We start from the raw sequence: 17,141 nt of genomic DNA, 5'->3' as shown, positions 1-17,141 counted from the left end.
GCGATGAGCCTAATTTTTTATTTTTTTAAGAGGGGTCTCCCTGTGTCACCCAAGGTGGAGGGCAATGATGATACCAGAATTTTGCTCTTCAGTAGGTCCTTGGTCTCCAGAATTCGAAGAAGGAACCCACAAACCACAGATCAGTGGTAACATAGGACTTTTATTAGAAGTTAGAAAGGAATATAGAAAAAGTAAAAAGCACCAGAGCTTCTGGAAAGGGAAAAGAACCGAAGAACTCTCTGGAGAGTCTTCGTCTAGGGGAATTAGGTCTAGAGGATTACACCTGGCTGGCAGTTGGTAGGTGGAAATGAGTGCATTAACAAATGAATGAATGTAGTTATCATGTTCTTTACAGTCTTTGTCCCTGAGAAGGGATTAGGGTGTGTGGTCTTACCCAAGGTGGAACCACTCAAAAAAACCATCATAGGAAGGCAGTCTGCTTGTGCCTGGAAATGGGGATCTGACCTCTGAGCTTAGAGAAGGGGGGACTTCCTGTCTAGCCCTAAGTGGTGGAATCCTGTATCAGTAGCACCTATAAAGTTCCCTTAAAGCATTGTTTTTGTTGCAAGATCACAGCTCACTGCAGCCTCCAATTCCTGACCTTGAAGGCTCAAGCGATCCTCTCACTGCAGCCTCGCACAGGGGTGGGGCTACAGGTGCAAAAGGCTTTGTCTTTTTTTACAATCACATAAGCCACACAATTATCCCTTTAACAAAATCTAATATTTCTTATTCTTCTTTTATTTGAGAAAACTCCCCCTCCCCCTTGCCCAGGCAAAAGATAAATTACTTTGCTCTCGAATGACTAAATTTTTAACTCTTTTACAAGCAGAAAAAGCAGCCCGGGCGGGGCCTGTGCGTCACGTGGCTGGCGCGGCGCTCTCTGCGGCTGTTGATTGGTGCAGGCCAGAGGGCGTGTGGTGAAACAGGAGCCGGGGCGCTTCTTGGTCCCACCAGAGAGTTGCGAAGCCTCCGCTGTCCTAGAGGGGACGCGGGAGGGACACTTTGCTTGGCGCGGGCTGATGGGCCAGAGGCTCAGAGGACGCCTCGAGACAGGGGGATCTTCGGTCAGGCCAGGGAGCCCGAGTTGGGAGCCCAGTCCCGTGGCTGCCGCGGTGGAGGCAGCGGGGCGGACTGTCGGCGGCGACGGCAGGTTCGGGGACAAAGAAACGATTGTGCTGGGAGGACTGGGGTCCGGGGAAGCCAGCAGCGGAGAGACACCCCCCCCGCCCCCGGTCTTCAGGGGACTTTGCAGGGCTTGTGCGAGGCCCTTCGGGGTCTGTGGCACAAGCTTTTGAATATTTTGGGCGGTGTCAGGTCTTCAGGAGCGAGGAGGAATAAAGCTGGGAGGAGAAATGGCTGGTTTACACTGTTGTTTGTGAAAGGGTGGCACTCCACCCGCAGAGAGCTCACCGACCACCAAGGCTTGTATGAAAGGTGTTTATTGGCGAGGGATGCTGCAGAGCAGCGCCAAGGAGGAGAGAAAAGAGAAGAGAGATAGGTTTAGTTAGGGGAAGTCTCAGAATGGTGACGGGATGTTAGAATAGCCAATAAGGAGTTACTGCCCTGGCGGGAAAAGCCCTTTGGGACAGGCCATAAGTTTGAAATTTTTAGTGGGTAATTGGGACAGGGAGATAAGGAGATGTCTAGCAGGCAACTCCCTGTGCTTGGAAAGGAGCTGTAAGAGTGAGACAGCTAGTCCTGGTCTGTTGAAAGTGGGAAGGGGCTTCTCTGGGGCAATTACCTAACAGTTTGGTTTTGTAATAGGGGAAAACGAGACTAGATGATAGGTTTAAGATGTTCACACCGTTGTGAGTGAAAGGTTCTGAACCCAAAGAAGAAAGATTATTCCAAGGCGCGAAACAAAGAAAAACGGAATCCCCGTTCTGTAGAAATAATGTGGTCTTTATTTCCACCTGGATGCAGGTGGGGTGAAATCAAGAAAGGAATCTCTTGGGCGGCGCCTGTGGCTCAGTGAGCAGGGGCGCTGGCCCCATATACCGAGGGTGGCAGGTTCGAACCGGCCCCGGCCAAACTGCAACAAAAGAAAGTAGCCTGGTGTTGTGGCTTGCGCCTCAGCCCAAGAGCTGGAGGTTACTGTGAGTTGTGACGGCTCGGCACTATACCGAGGAAAAAACGGAATTTAAGGGTCAGGGAGGGCAGCAATGGGTGGCATTCCTATTTCCTGGGAGGGACATGAACCTGACCCTGCCTGGGCGGGGCAAGTTTATTTGGGCAGGTATACCTGATTCTATCAGTGAGGTAGCATTTTAGATTCTGTCAAAAGTTAAAATCGTACATAGTTACCATTCAATAAAAATAAAAAAGTTGAAATCACATCAAATCAAAAATTTAAGAGTTTATTGTGCATACAAAGGAACGGTTGGTGAACTGTTACAACACAATTTATAAACCGTAGTGAGGAAGTGCATTTATGTTGGTTGTTATAACCTTCCATATCTTTTAAGACAAATAGAGCTATACAAGCTTTTCGTGTCTGACTAACAGGTTAACTTCTATCATGCGGACAAGAAAAAGCTGCAGCTTCCTTCCTGGTCAGAACAGCTATTTGAGGAAATCAGGATATTTTAAATTTGTGTGTCGTGATCTACGATGGTTAGCCTGGGGGTGTACCAAAACGTGACCTCCAATTGATTTTTTTTTTTTTTAAGTCTGACTTCCAGGGCGGCATCTGTGGCTTAAGGAGTGGAGCGCCACCCCATTTACATGAGGTGGTGGGTTCCTGGCCAAAACTGCAACAGAGAAAAAAGTCTGACTTCCAAATGCAGCCTTCACAATATATACTCAACAAATACAGTTTGAATTAAAGAAATGAGGCCTGTGCCCCAGCCTTGGGACAGTTTTTGAAGTGCCTGTTTGCTTAAGAAGCAAGAGGGGAGGCATCTTTGAACTTTGAGGAAGGTAAATTGTGTGTGAGATTAAATTAAGAAAGCGTCACCCTGGCTCGGCGCCTGTGGCTCAAGTGGCTAAGGCACCAGTCACATACACCTAAGGTGATGGGTTTGAATCCAGCCCGGGCCGCCAAACAACAATGATGGCTGCAACCAAAAAATAGCCAGGCGTTGTGATGGGCGCCTGTGGTCCCAGCTACTTGGGAGGCTGAGGCAGGAGACTCGCTTGAGCCCAGGAGTTGAAGGTTGCTATGAGCTGTGATGCCATGGCACTCTACCCAGGGGGACAGCTTGAGGCTCTGTCTCAAAAAGAAGAAAGAGTTACTCTTTGGGAGAAAGCAAATCTGTTATTGTTACTGTTGTCAAATCCAGTGAGTCCTTCCAGCAAATGACCAAACCCGAGAGTGCTTGAAGAATCCCAAAATACTTTTACAAGGGGCTTGTTAGTGCATGGTGATGGCACAGGGAGCAGGGAATACATAGTAGTAGATGTAGAAAAACAAAAGAAAAAGCCTATGGTATTAATATGTGAACTTACTTCATGAATGCAGGGGCCAAGGGAAATTTCCCCTTTACTTTCTGAAGGTTAGCTGGAAGATCAACTGATAAACCCTACTTGTAAATATGTAGATATGCAATTATCTTAGAAATTATCTATTGAAGAAGAGAAAACAGGGTGAGAAAGGAACAATTGTTCTCCTTGGTGGATCTTTAAGATGATAGGGGAAAAGTTTCTGCCATCATCTACTGATCTCTAAGGGCCTTAAATTCAAAATGCTCCTTATATCAATGGGCCATGTTTTGGGGTAAAGTTCTCTGTATTGCTTTAGGAGTCAAGTTTGGAGATTAATGTTTCTTGGCTAAGATAAATGGATGGTTCAGATGACAGTGGGAAAAAAGATAAAACCTATATATTGTGTATGTGACTCTGTTTGATGAAAGTAGAATTAAGTTGGATGTAGAATTAGGAAAATGTAGAAAAACACAAGAAAAAAGGAAAATCACCAGTATTTCATCCCATGTACTCCTTTAGAGGAACAATATCAACAATATTTAATTTATAGTTACTTCTTTGTGTGTGTGTGTATGTAGTCTGAAATCTCCAATAACTGTCCAAAAATTGATTGTGAGATGTAGGAATAAATGAAGAGCATCCAAATAAGAAAAAGCAAAGACTATTCAGAGTGTTCAGAAGAGATTCAAAGGCATGCAGAAGAAAGTATTTTAATGAAAAAGGAGAAGGTTCAGATGTGCCCTGTTTGGAGGTTTTTAGCTTAGGGAAGCTGGTTAACTAGATTACCCAGATTGGGCAGGGGAGCTTATTTGACTTTCTCCTGTTTGTTCTAAATTGAAGGGGGTTGAGGGTCAAAATTTGGGTTGTCTACCAAGTCCTGATTTGGGGTCCATTGCTGCAGAGGCTATGGTTGGCTTCCAGAGTTGGTTCCTGCTACAAGTTGTAGACCAGAGTTCTATTTTTATATGTGGTCTGCGTTATCCCTTTGTATATGAAGCAGTCTCCAAGTGAGGTACTACAGAACATGTTCTAGGGAGAAGGGGAGAGCAGGGCCACAGGTTCCCTAAGATAAAGCTTTAGAGAGTGATGTAGCTTCAGAAATTCCTAGAAGATTTAACTAGTTCTGGAGATGGATGTTGGTGGTGGCTGCACAACAATGAGAACTTACTTAATGCCACTGAACTATACACTTAAAAATAGGTAAACTGAGTAAATGTTATGTATATTTTGCCATAATAAAAAAATTGATAGTGCTAGAAAAAAAAAAATTCCTAGAAGACAATTGTAGAGGCTCATTCATTTCATTACATGTTCCAATACCAACCAGAGTGACTTTATATTGAGTTAATTTTATCTGGGCCTCATTTGGAATTCCTGGTCCCAAGTCTTTCTAGCAAGAGAACTTCAGTGAGGGCTGGCTTTACTGGTTATGTTTTTCTTCCTCCAGCTCAGCCTGACAGCCTGGATCCTACCCTTGTCAAAGACAGGCCATGGAAACTATGTTCCCGACAGCCAAGAGGATGGTGAGATATGGTTCCTTCTCTGCTTCCTTGGTATACTCATTGCTGCCAAACAACTCTTTTGTTCAGGTTGAGCCACATTTATCAATTTGGGGAATTTTCCTTCTTAGAAAGTGTGATATAAAGAGTCAGGTAGGTTCAAATCCAGGCTCTGGTTTAGATGTGTTCCCTTGAGCAAGTTACATGAGCATTCCAGTTACTGCTGCCTTATCTATAAAATGGGATCATGAGTGTGATGAGAGTGCCTGTCACCAAGAGTTGGGAGGATAAAATGAATGTAGCAGCCCTTTCCACAGAATGCAGTTAGATTTCAGTGTTCTATAAAGTGAAGCTATTGCTATTATAGTTACTCACTGTTTGTATCAGTGAGTGTTGCAGCTTACCTGCTGCTGTATATTCCAGATGCTATCTTAGGTGCTGGGAGATGAACTTTTACCTGAAGGAGATGACAGTTTGGAGAAGGAGATATGTAAAGAACTTCTTATGATGCAGAAATAAATTCTGAACTGTTTGTTTTCAAACGAGACAATGGAAGGTCAGTTATTGAATTTGTAGCATTATGTAGGGTGATTAGAAGAGGTTGAATGTGACAGAAAGGAGATGGTTAGGAAGCCATTACAGCAGTTGTTAAAAGAGACAGTTGGGGATAGCAGCTTGACAGTGCTGCTCCTGGGAGGCCATGTGCTTTGAGGGAGCATGAAACTCCACCTGCCATTCCCTGATGGCCAGAGAATCTGCTCTCAGAAAGGGCTAGTGATCTTCTGCCCCACCCTTCTGTACATTCTATACTTTCTGTCCAATAGGCAACAAAGTCTCCTACTCATGTTGTAAGACACAACTCAAAAATCATCTCCTCTGGGCGGTGCCTGTGGCTCAAAGGAGTAGGGTGCCAGCCCCATATGCTGGAGGTGGTGGGTTCAAACCTAGTCCCGGCCAAAAACTGCAAAAAAAAAAATCATCTCCTCTGTGCGGTCTTCTCTGCCATCCCCATCCCTGTATTTCTTTTTTTTTTGGCCAGGGCTGGGTTTGAACCCACCACCTCCAGTATATGGGGCTAGCACCCCACTCTTGAGCCACAGGTGCCACCACCATCCTTGTATTTCTTGAGTAGGTGGTGTTTGCAGGCCTTAGAACAAAAGCTTCTGAGGAAGGATGAGGAGGGCATAAGCTGGATCCTGGGGTGTGGAATGGTTGTGAAGTGAGGGGATGGTATTCTTTGTAGAGGTGGGTCCTATAAGGGGAAGAAAGAGAGGGAACAGAGAGGAAGTAAGGGGCAGGGATGTTATAAAGATAGGAAAGATTTTAGTATTTTTCCTGGCTAAAGAGAAGAAGCCAGTGGACAAGGGAAAGAGAGTAAAGATGCATACAAGGAAGAGTCATTATATTTGGAGGAAGATCCTGGGGGAGATGTAGAGAATGGAGTTGGAGGCAGAAGAGGAGGCCTACCTAGGAAAAGGAGACCTTCTTCCTCTAAGGGAGGAGAGAGATGGAATGGCTAAAAATTTGTGTATTATCTAGGGGAGTATGGTAGGATGAGAGGAGTTGAAGAGCACCTGCCCCCTGAGACTCTGGGGCTCCGTTCATAGAGATTTGATGGAAATGGGGTCCTGTAGAATTGAGCCATGCACAACCTCAGTAGCTGTATCCTGTGACCTCAGCAGGTGCTGAAGCTTTTGTTTGTTTTATTACTGGTGTATAGTATGAAGCCTAGCAACCTATCATGCTCAGTAAATGTTTACTGAAAGAAGGAGAATGATGAAGATGTAGATACCATTGATAGGGCTACAAGAGAAAGCATTGTTGAACAACATGCAAGGCTCAACTACAGATGTGTAGAGATAATTCTGTGATAAGTGAAGCCATTTGACTCCCCAGAGCTTTTTGTTGTAGGTGCAGAGGGGGCAGATGGTTGAGTAAGACAGCTGGAGGACCTTTTAGGGCTCTGGCAAAAGAGGGACATTCAGGATGGTGATGAGAAAGGGACTGAAACTGAAGCTCTGGAACTCAGGTTTGATAGGGAGGAAAGAAAGGTCCTATCAGTTGAGAGATTCAGGTATCTATCTGCAGACGGGAGCTAAGTGAAGCTTCTTAGGATGGGGTGGGAATTTCCAGGCTCTCTGCTCCAGGGGAACTCTCAGTGCACAGGAGTAGAATGCACAATTAACTGCACGTATGCTAATGCTGAAACATCTGTTTATCCCCTGTGGGATGTGGGTTTCCACTTTTGTGCATGTTGCTCCATACCATTTATATTTAAGAGTGGTGGGCTTCCTTGACTCTGGCTTCTGGTTGGCTGTTGGCAATGGGATGGAGTGGGTCAGAGGACATGGAACAGGGAACCAGAGGTCTGGAGGAAATAGAGGTTGGGTGACCATTACCTCAGCTCCCTCCCTGCCAGGCAGTAGGTTAGGGGTGGCTGTGTTCTCTGTAGCCCTAGCTCCAGTCTTCCTCCATGTCCAATAGCTTTCTTGATTCCAGTCTCTCTCCCCCACCCTACTCCTGCAGTCATGATACTTCCCCAAGATAGCCAGTACCTGCTGCCTCTACATTCCATTGATCCTCTCCATTCCTGTTTAAATAGCTGGCATAATAATCTTTCTGCAGTGACTCTATCTATCACTGGGGCAGAGGATGTAGTATTGTATATAATAGGGATCTGTAAGCTTCCCTGGACCTGTTGGTGAAGTTTTATTGGAACACAGCCATGCCCATTCACTTACCTAATGTGTATGGCTGCCTTTGTGCTACAACAGCAGAGACCAAATGGCCTGAAAAGTCCAAAATCTTTACCATCTGGCCTTGTAGAAGATAAGTCTGTTGACCCCATGAAATGGAAGACACAAAATGTGTAGCCTGAGGGCCAGCAGGTCTGAGTGGAGCCCTGCTTCTATTCCTTATGAATTGAGTGACCTTGACCTCCCCAAACTTCAGTTTTCTCGTGTGTAAAATAATAATCATTGCTCACAGTTATTGTAAGAAATTCAGTTACAATTATCAGCCAATTTTTCAGGAGTTGCTGTCATTTGAGGATGTGGCAATGTACTTCACCCAAGAGGAGTGGGGCCATCTTGACTGGGCTCAAAAGGACCTCTACAGAGATGTGATGCTGGAGAACTACAGCAACATGATCTTGTTGGGTAATGACTTGGGTTGAAGATAGGGCTTTGTGTGTTCTGAATGTTTATGTAAGTCCTTATTCCCTTATCTGCATTTCCAGAATCAGAAAAAGCTATGAAAGCCAGGAGCTTTTTCATAACTCACTTGGCTATAAACCCTGACCAGAAGTCACCTGCCAGTGAAACCTGATTTCATACCATAGGAAACAATTTATCGTTATTTGTTCACCTCAGTGTGCATGTGTATGTACCTAGCCTCAAAATAACAGAGTGTGTGATTATGGGCTCAGCTCCAAACCCTATAAAATATACATCCAAATCACCTTTCTGAAGTCTGGAAAAATTCAGAATTCTGAAACATCTGGCCCCAGAGGGTTCAAGATAAGGGATTGGGGACAGTGAATAGTAGTGTTTTGTGTTAGGGGTCAGAGGTACTGAATCTGTTTCTCACTCCACTCCATTATCCACATCTTCAAGATGTCTATGAGTTGAAAAGATTATGGTCCCTTTAGGTTCCAAAGGCTCATTTCTCATGTTCTTGAAAGTCTTGTTTCTTTCTTTTCTCTGGAATTGGGTAACTTCTTGTTTGTAAGACTAGTGAATACCCAGAAAATGATTTTAAACTGACTTAATTTCTGAGCCTTTACTGTTTCCATCTTTCCAGAAGTTTACTTTGTCTTATTCTGCTGCAGGGTTTCCCACTATGGGAATTACTTCAATAAATAGATTTCTTTTCGGGGCTACATGTTTGACCTCCCCACTGACACTCTCAGCAGTCTTGACCACCTTTTATGTGATCCTCTACTCACTTTTGTATTTTTTATGTTAATTTTCCTTTTATAATCATTACAAGATTGAGTGTTCTCAGGATATGAAAAAAATAAAAAATAAAAGCATTACAAGAGCATTCTTGAATACATGGAAGGTATGCAAAACTAATGGGAGAGGGATATGTTTGGGGGTATCACTTAATATTTTAGATGTTTCTTTCCAGTCTTTTCTACCTGTGCTTCTACAAAAGTAACTGAGCATATTCTGTGTGTGATTCTATTATCTGCTTTAAACTTAACATTATTGCATTAGTATTTTCCCACAGATACAGTAAATGATCATATGTAATTTTAGTATATGATCCATAGTAATATTTCATTGTTTTCCCATTTGGGGACATTCAGCTTAGCTTTTGTTGTTTGTTTGTCCATTTATCATTTGCTGCATTATAACACATCAGTGGATATTTCTGACTATAAATGGTTATATGAATTTTTTATTATCTCCCAAGATGTGTTCCCAAAACTTAATTTTGGAGTTGAAGGGTATGGCAATTTAATCTTCATAGATTTTTGTTGATGTTTTCAACAAACTTTATACTATTTTGTATATCAAGTAGTAGCATTTCAAAGTGCTTCTTTTACTGTATCACTGCACTCCTTTATAAATGTTACTGCCTCTAAAAGTAGTAATGTTCATTACAGAAATTTTGGAAAATACAGTGACTAGACTAGATAATAAAAGTCACCTAGAGGCCCACTGCTCAGAAATAACTCCTGTTTACATTTTCTTTTGTTTTGTTTTGTTTTAATTAATTAATTTATTTATTGCAGTTTTTTGGCCACGGCCGCGTTTGAACCTGCCACCTCTGGTATATAGGGCCGGTGCCCTACTCCTTGAGCCACAGGCACTGCCCTCCTGTTTACATTTTGGTTTACTTTTTCCTTCTCAGTCTGCGTGTCTCCTTACTTAGAGGTTGAGCATCCATTATCCAAAATGCTTGGGAGCAGAAGTGTTTTAATTTTGGATTTTTTTGGATTTGGGGTTCTTTTAAACACTTTCTCTTAGGAATGCTAAATCACCTGTGTGTTTGTTGTGCACCTACATTTTGACTTCAGCTAGTCATATGAGGTCAAATGTAGAATTTTCCAAATATGGTGTCATGTCAGTGCTCAAAAGGTTTCAATTTTTAGAACATTACAGATTTCATAATTTTGGATTAGGGATGCTCAAACCATATTTAACGATTTATACACACATATATACACACATAGTTTTTGAAAAAATTGGGATCCTGCTATATATGAGGGGTTTTTTTGTTTGTTTTGTTTTTTTTGAGACAGAGTCTCAAGCTATCACCATGGGTGGAATGCTGTGGCATCATGGCTCACAGCAACCTCCAACTCTTGGGCTCAAGCAATCTCTTGCCTCAATTTTTCAACTTTTAGTAGAGATGGGGATCTCGCTTTTGCTCAAGCAATCCACCTGCCTCGGCCTCCCAAAGTGCTAGGATTACAGGCATGAGCCACCGTGCCCAGCATGCTATACATGAGTTTTAGTCTGCTTTAAATTATACAGGGAGCATTTTCCTATTTTAGTAAATATTTGAACACAATGATCTTTATTATGTGCCTAATACTTACGCCTTTGTCAAATTAAGGTGTCACACTTGATTTAATCATTCTCTACTAACATTGCATTTACTTCCAGTTTTACACTCTATGACACTGTGCTGAACATCTCTGATACGTTCATCTTTGTCCTAATTGTTCCTTAGGCTACATTTATAAGAAGGAAATGATCATATCCAAAGGTATTAACGTTGTTCAGGCTTTCAATAAAGTTTGCCAAATAACAACAAAGATTGTGCCAATTTCTGTCCTTGTCCACCCTTGTGATTATTTTTTTTTTTTTTTTTTTTTGAGACAGAGCCTCTAGCTGTCCCCCTGGGTAGAGTGCCCTGGCATCACGCTCACAGCAACCTCCAACTCCTGGGCTCAAGCGAGTCTCTTGCCTCCGCCTCCCAAGTAGCTGGGACCACAGGCGCCTGCCACAACGCCCGGCTATTTTTTGGTTGCAGCCGTCATTGTTGTTTGGCGGGTCCGGGCTGGGGATTTGAACCCGCCACCTTAGGTGTACGTGGCTGGTGCCTTAGCTGGTTGAGCTATAGGTGCCGAGCCCACCCTTGTGATTATTTTCCTTATCTCTGCTTGCACGTGAGCCCTGGGTTATCTCCCTGTAATTCACTAATGGCCACATCCCATTTACTTCTCCCGAGTAGGATTTCAGTTTCCCAAACCTGAGGTGATCTGTCAACTGGAGAAGTGGGATGAGCCCTGGATCCTGGACCTACCAAGAGCTGGGAATAGGAAGGCTTCCAGTAGTGCTTACCCAGGTGGGTGAGGCAGAGACTGAGGCAGGTAGAGTCAGGAAGAAGCAGGGGAGTCATGTCTATGAAGTCCTTCTGTGGGCCAGATACTGAGGCAGGAGTTGGGCATGTGTGATCCCATTTCTTCATCCCTGTGGCCCTGTGAGGGTGGGAGGAAGATCAACATTCCCCACTTCTAGATGAACCAACTAAAAGATGAAGACATCTCTCACACAGTTAGGAGTGGACAATGGGATTAGATTTCAAGTCTGCAAAGGTTGTCCTGTTTCCTGCATGATAAAATGCTTCTGAGGCAGCTGCTCAGGTGTTTTCCAAGTATACTTCTCAGGCTACCCAGATGCTCCTTTGTTATACCCTTGATACTTATCCTTTCTCTCTGCTGCTTCCCTTGCTTCATTTTGCTTTTCATTTTCCCTCAGTATTTCTTGGTATACTTACATTTTCTTACTTACTATGTTCTGATGCTGTTTCCATTGTTTTTCGCATCCCTCTGCTCCAAGTTTTCTCTACCTTAACACTACTTTGACATCTTGGGCTGATTAATTCCTGGGGGTAGGAGATCTATCCTTTGCATTTGTGAGATGTTTAGCAGCATCCCTCGCCTTCATCCACTAGATGCCAGTAGAAACAAAAATGTCTCCAGATACTGTCGAAATGCCAGATGAGACCCATTGCTGTCAAGTCAGTTGACTTTGGCCCTGGTTCCTTTTCTGTTTTAGCCTGTGCTTTCTCCACTTTTAAGGCTTTGTTTCATCCAGAATTATTAAAAACATGTATCTTGAAGCATAAGATGCTACCTGTCCAACATTTATATGAACCTCCTGAGTACTTAAAGTTGTTTTTCCAATAATGGTGATGGGTTTGTTATGCTCTTACTTTCTGTACTACATACTATTGTTCATTTTCAGTGGGTTTGTTCATACCAATAGCTTTTTTACTATGGCAGTGTAGAGTCCTATGAAATTGAGAATTGGGGTTTTTTGACTCTGATGATGTAAATAAGTGAGCACTTCTTATCTTCATTTGATTATCTTATATTCCAAACTGTTGGCTGCTATTCCTTTTTTCTCTGTGGACAGGTCATTTACATCTTGTTATTTGGTTAGGTTCTGAACCCAGATACAAGATGACGACACTAACTTCAAAGCAGAAAGTTTCTGAAGATTTAGAGTCATGTAAGATGTCAGTGGTGATGCAGCAAATGGCCAAGAAATTTTCAGAAAAGTTACACAAATGTAAAGAAGTTGTGGACAGTTGCAGGCTTGTCCTTCCTAATGGTGATGCTGAATACAACAAAGGCTTCCTTCAAAACCTTAACCTTCAAGATCAGAATGCTCAAACAGGGTGGAAGCAAGGCAAATGTGATGAAGATGGAAAACGCTTCAATCAAAGCTCTTTGCTTTTGAGGCATGAGCTAATTTTTACAAGAGCAAAATCTTATGAATGTAATCAATGTGGGAAAGTCATTCGACGTAAGGCATGGTTTGATCAACATCAAAGAATCCACTTTTTAGAGAATCCCTTTGAGTGTAATGTATGTGGGCAAGCCTTCAAACAGCGATCAGCTCTTATTGTCCATAAACAGTGTCACTTGCAAAGCAAGCCATATAAATGTCCTGACTGTGGAAAGTGTTTCCGTCAGGTTGCATATCTTGTTGAACATAGGAGAATTCATACCAAAGAAAAACCGTACAAATGTAGTGAATGTGAAAAAACCTTTAGTCAGAATTCAACTCTTATTCGACATCAGCTAATCCATAGTGGAGAAAAACCCCACGAGTGCCTTGAGTGTGGAAAAGCCTTTGGTCGGTATTCAACACTTTTGTGCCATCAACAAATTCACAGTAAACCAAACACCCATAAATGTAGTGAATGTGGACAGTCCTTTGGCCGGAATGTGGATCTCATCCAGCATCAAAGAACCCATACAAAAGAGGAATTCTTTCAATGTGGAGAATGTGGAAAAACTTTTAGTTTTAAGAGAAATCTTTTTCGACATCAGGTCATTCATACCGGAAACCGACCCTTTGGATGTGACGTATGTGGAAAATCTTTCAAGTGGCACACAAGCTTTATTAAGCATCAGGGCACTCACAAAGAACAGATGTCTACATGATATTAACTGGAAGTGATATCATTTAAAGACTATAGCTTATTTACCACCAAGTGTGTAGAACTTGATTGTTTCATGAAATGCAATAAACAGAACTGAGATTTTTTTTTCTTTGAGGACTCTCCTTTTGTAGCAAACTTTTGCTATAGTCAAGAATCACTTAATAGAAAATGTTAATAGGCTGTGGTTGCTGCTCTCTGTGGAACCCTCTGTACCCTCATTTTCCCCTGTCTAGTTAAGGCAGAAGGGAGGCATAGAAACTTTACCTTATAGTCTTCCAGTTTGGGGACTGTTTACAGCATTGTGAACAATTTAAGAATGCCTTTCCTGGGTTTCATAGAAAATGACCTGATAATGCATAGAGTTAAAAAAAAAAAAAAAACTAAGGGGGGCAGCACCTGTAACTCAGTGGGTAGGGTGCCAGCCACATATACCCAGGCTGGTGGGTTTGAATCTGGCCCTCGCCAGCTAAACAACAATAACAGCAACAAAAAAATTGCTGGATGTTGTGGCAGGCACCTGTACTCCCAGCTACTTGGGAGGCTGAGGCAAAAGGATTGCTTAAGCCCAAGAGTTTGAGGTTACTGTGAGCTGTGACGCCATGGCACTCTACTGAGGGCAACATAGTGAAACTCTGTATTAAAAAGAAAAAACAAAACCCAAACTAAGGACCTCAGTAAGTGGTGAGGAGGAATAATTGCTAAAATTTATCCATAAAGTAAAATTAATGTGCTAATAGATCCCAGTGAAAGTACAAAGTCAGTGTTTGTAGCAGATGCTGCAAGTACTCTACCTACATCCCTCTGATCTTACCCTTTCTGTGGGTTTCATCTTTCACTGTCTGCATCTCTTGGCCTGTGGGGTAATAATTCATCCTGGAAGCAGCCTCTAACCAATCATTGATTGGAATTTGATAGATTCTGACTCTCCCTGTTCCCATGTGTGGAATACCTTTGAAGCAAGCGTTCTGCACTGTTTCCAGAGTTTCCCTGTGGAATTACACACACTCCCTCATCATGATAGCTACCTCATTAGCTGTCTTCTCTCTCTGTCTCTTCTACCAGTGGTTCAACACCTCTGTCACCGATAAACAACTTGTGCTCAAAAATGTCTGTTAATTCTTGAGGAGCCATATCCCTTTTGTTTCTACGGTTCAAGCACATTCTGACGTTTGCGTTAAATAGGGTGAACTGAGTGTACAGTTTCCCTAGAGCTCAGCAGTGCAGGACATCCATGTGAAGTTATTTTGGTCCCAAACATCATCCTTGATCTGATTAAAAACTGCTGCTACTTGGACCCTCTCATAATACTCAAACTCTCTAATTTGTTCTTGATGTTATTATTTTCTTGTCCCTCCCAATTCCATGACTTCTTACCAAGCCTGTATAATAATTTTTTTTTTTTTGAGACGGTCTCACTATGTTGCCCTCGGTGGAGTGCTGTGGCATCACAACTCACAGCAACCTCAAACTATTGGGTTTAAGCAATTCTCTTGCCTCAGCCTCCCAAGTAGCTGGGACTACAGGTGCCTGCCTCAACACCTGGCTATTTTTTCAGTGCAGTTGTCATTGTTGTTTAGCAGGCCCAGGCTGGGCTCGAACCCACCAGCTTCGGTGTATATGGCTGGTGCCCTACTCACTGAGCTATAGGTGCCAAGCCTAAAATAAAATGTTTTAAAATATCTTTTGGGAATGAGAAGAAAGCATAGGAATTTAAACATATGCCACTGGGGCATAATGGCCATTGCATTTTAGACACTTATAAAACAAAATGTTAAAGATCCCTCTGACCTTCATGCTGTTCACATGCTGTTCATTAACTGCAAGATAGGAAATTCCCACGTGAAAGATGTTTGCCATGTACTATCTTATCATTAAGGATGGGAAGTTGAGACTAAGGGAATGCTGTGCAAACCTTGTTAAAATAACTTATTAAGCTTCCTCACATAATTTAGGTACTTCTTAACAACTTGGGATCATTTATACAATTTAGTATGTAAGTAACTGGCTAATTGCTAATTTGGGCCTTTCCTTTCCTTATGGAGCTTCTTGTGCCATGTAAAACATGAATATGAATGAATTTATATGCTTTTCTCCTTTTAATCTATTTTATGCCAGTTTAATTCTCTGGTCCAGCTAGCAAGCCTCTCCCCATATAATTCAGGAATCTTAACTCCTTGCAAGAGGAAAAATCATGATTAGTGCACCCTACTCCTTGAGCCACAGGCACCACCCGCATGAGTACATTCTTAAATGTAACTTTCATTTTTCATCTCCAAAAAGGTGGCTTTTTCACTTGTCAACATCTCAGCTAGTGAAAATGAAGAAGATGGGGCTCAAAAATACCTACTCAGTATTTTTGTCTGAGTTAGCAAGAATTACCTAGAGAAAATCCAAATTGGACTTCCCTAAACAAAATAGCTTGACCCTGAAGATTGAGGAAGAAATAGGCTGGTGAGAGAGGAGCTTGGCTCAAAATCACCATGGAGACAGGGAACCTATGAAAAGCAGATCCAAGGCTGAGTCCGCACAAGTCTGGCTCAGGCTGTTCCATCAGTTCTGTGTAGATACACAAGCCTTGAGCTCTCCAGACAGAGAGGGGCATGAAGTTAGACTCCAGAAATAAATGAGCACAGCTACCATGAGCCATATCTGTCTCAAGCAGAGACACAAACGGAGGCTATTACAGGAAATAGGTAAATGTTCCTGTTCCAACTTTCATACAAATTCAACTTACAAACATACAGAACCTATCTTGTTTGTCACCTGGAGACTGCCTGTATTTCGTGGCACCTCTCTGTTTACAACAAGCTAAAGGGACCTTTATAATGGCCCCTATAAAATGTTTGATTCACTGAAAATATTTTGTAGAATTTCTTCTTTCTTTCTTTTTTTTTTTTTGAGACAATCTGTCACCCTGGGTAGAATGCTGTGGCGTCACTGCTCACAGCAACCTCAGACTCTTGGGCTTAAGAGATTCTCTTGCCTCACCCTCCCAAGTAGCTGAGACTACAGACACCTGCCATAACGTCTGGCTACTTTTTTGTTGTAGTTGTCATTGTTGTTTTAGCAGACCTGGGCCAGGTTGGAACCCACCAGCCCAGGTATATTGGCAGGCGTCGCCCTGTGTAGGATTTCTTGACACAAAGGATGGAGGGGTGGGGTTGGTCTGGAAGTCTTGCTCAACCAACTTGCTGTGAGAAAAAGGGGCCCCCAGCTCAAAGGGTCCTAAAGAGTGCCAGGTTAGGCTTACTACTTTCCCAAGAGGCTAGATGGATGGCCAAGAGTTCAGGTCCATATATGTTGATGTTTTTTAACAGTTGGCAGTATAGCAGGAGCTCCAAACTAGCCTCCAGGGAAGGTAATGGGAAGAAATGCTAAAGTTTTGGCTCTCCTATTTGGCTAATAGGCTAGACCCATTGTCCTTCATGCCTGAAGAGTTGGCCAACACTCAGCTCAACCTGTGAAGATATCTATACCTTGTTAGTAAGAGTTTGACAACCACAGAGTAGAATACTCCACTGGATTAGAAAAGGGGTGTCTTGTCTTGACAATACCACTGAAGCTTTCCTATGATATTTGTGATAAAATTAAACACTGTTAAAGTAACTATAAAGTAAGATAAAGTGTGATAAGTGCTTTCATTTAAAAATACTTTTTTTTACCTCCTCAAGTTATAAATGCTTAATTGTAAAATGTCACAAATGGTAACCTGGTTTTATTATGCATGACTAGTACTCAGCTCACACAATAGTGGAGAATGCTTGTATGGGTCTAGACCTTGCACAAGTACATTCTTTTTTTTTT

General features: G+C 42.5%; 1 protein-coding gene across 1 annotated transcript; it reads left to right on the top strand.

Moving 5' to 3' along the window:
• Nucleotides 1–1,017: 1,017 nt before the first annotated feature.
• ZNF789 (zinc finger protein 789) lies at nt 1,018–13,425 on the top strand. The gene is made up of 5 exons (XM_012810797.2): nt 1,018–1,153; nt 4,874–4,949; nt 7,957–8,083; nt 11,115–11,228; nt 12,329–13,425. The coding sequence occupies exons 2-5, from the start codon at nt 4,917–4,919 to the stop codon at nt 13,336–13,338; spliced, it is 1,284 nt and encodes a 427-aa protein (XP_012666251.2). The 5' UTR covers nt 1,018–1,153; nt 4,874–4,916; the 3' UTR covers nt 13,339–13,425.
• The last annotated feature ends 3,716 nt before the right edge of the window (nt 13,426–17,141 follow it).

Source organism: Otolemur garnettii, unplaced genomic scaffold (genome assembly GCF_000181295.1).
Source record: "Otolemur garnettii isolate 467f Iridium unplaced genomic scaffold, OtoGar3 scaffold00142, whole genome shotgun sequence".
In the NCBI taxonomy this organism is placed as follows: Eukaryota; Metazoa; Chordata; class Mammalia; order Primates; family Galagidae; genus Otolemur; species Otolemur garnettii.
Note: the sequence above shows the minus strand (reverse complement) of the source record. Positions and strands in the feature narration are given on the sequence as shown.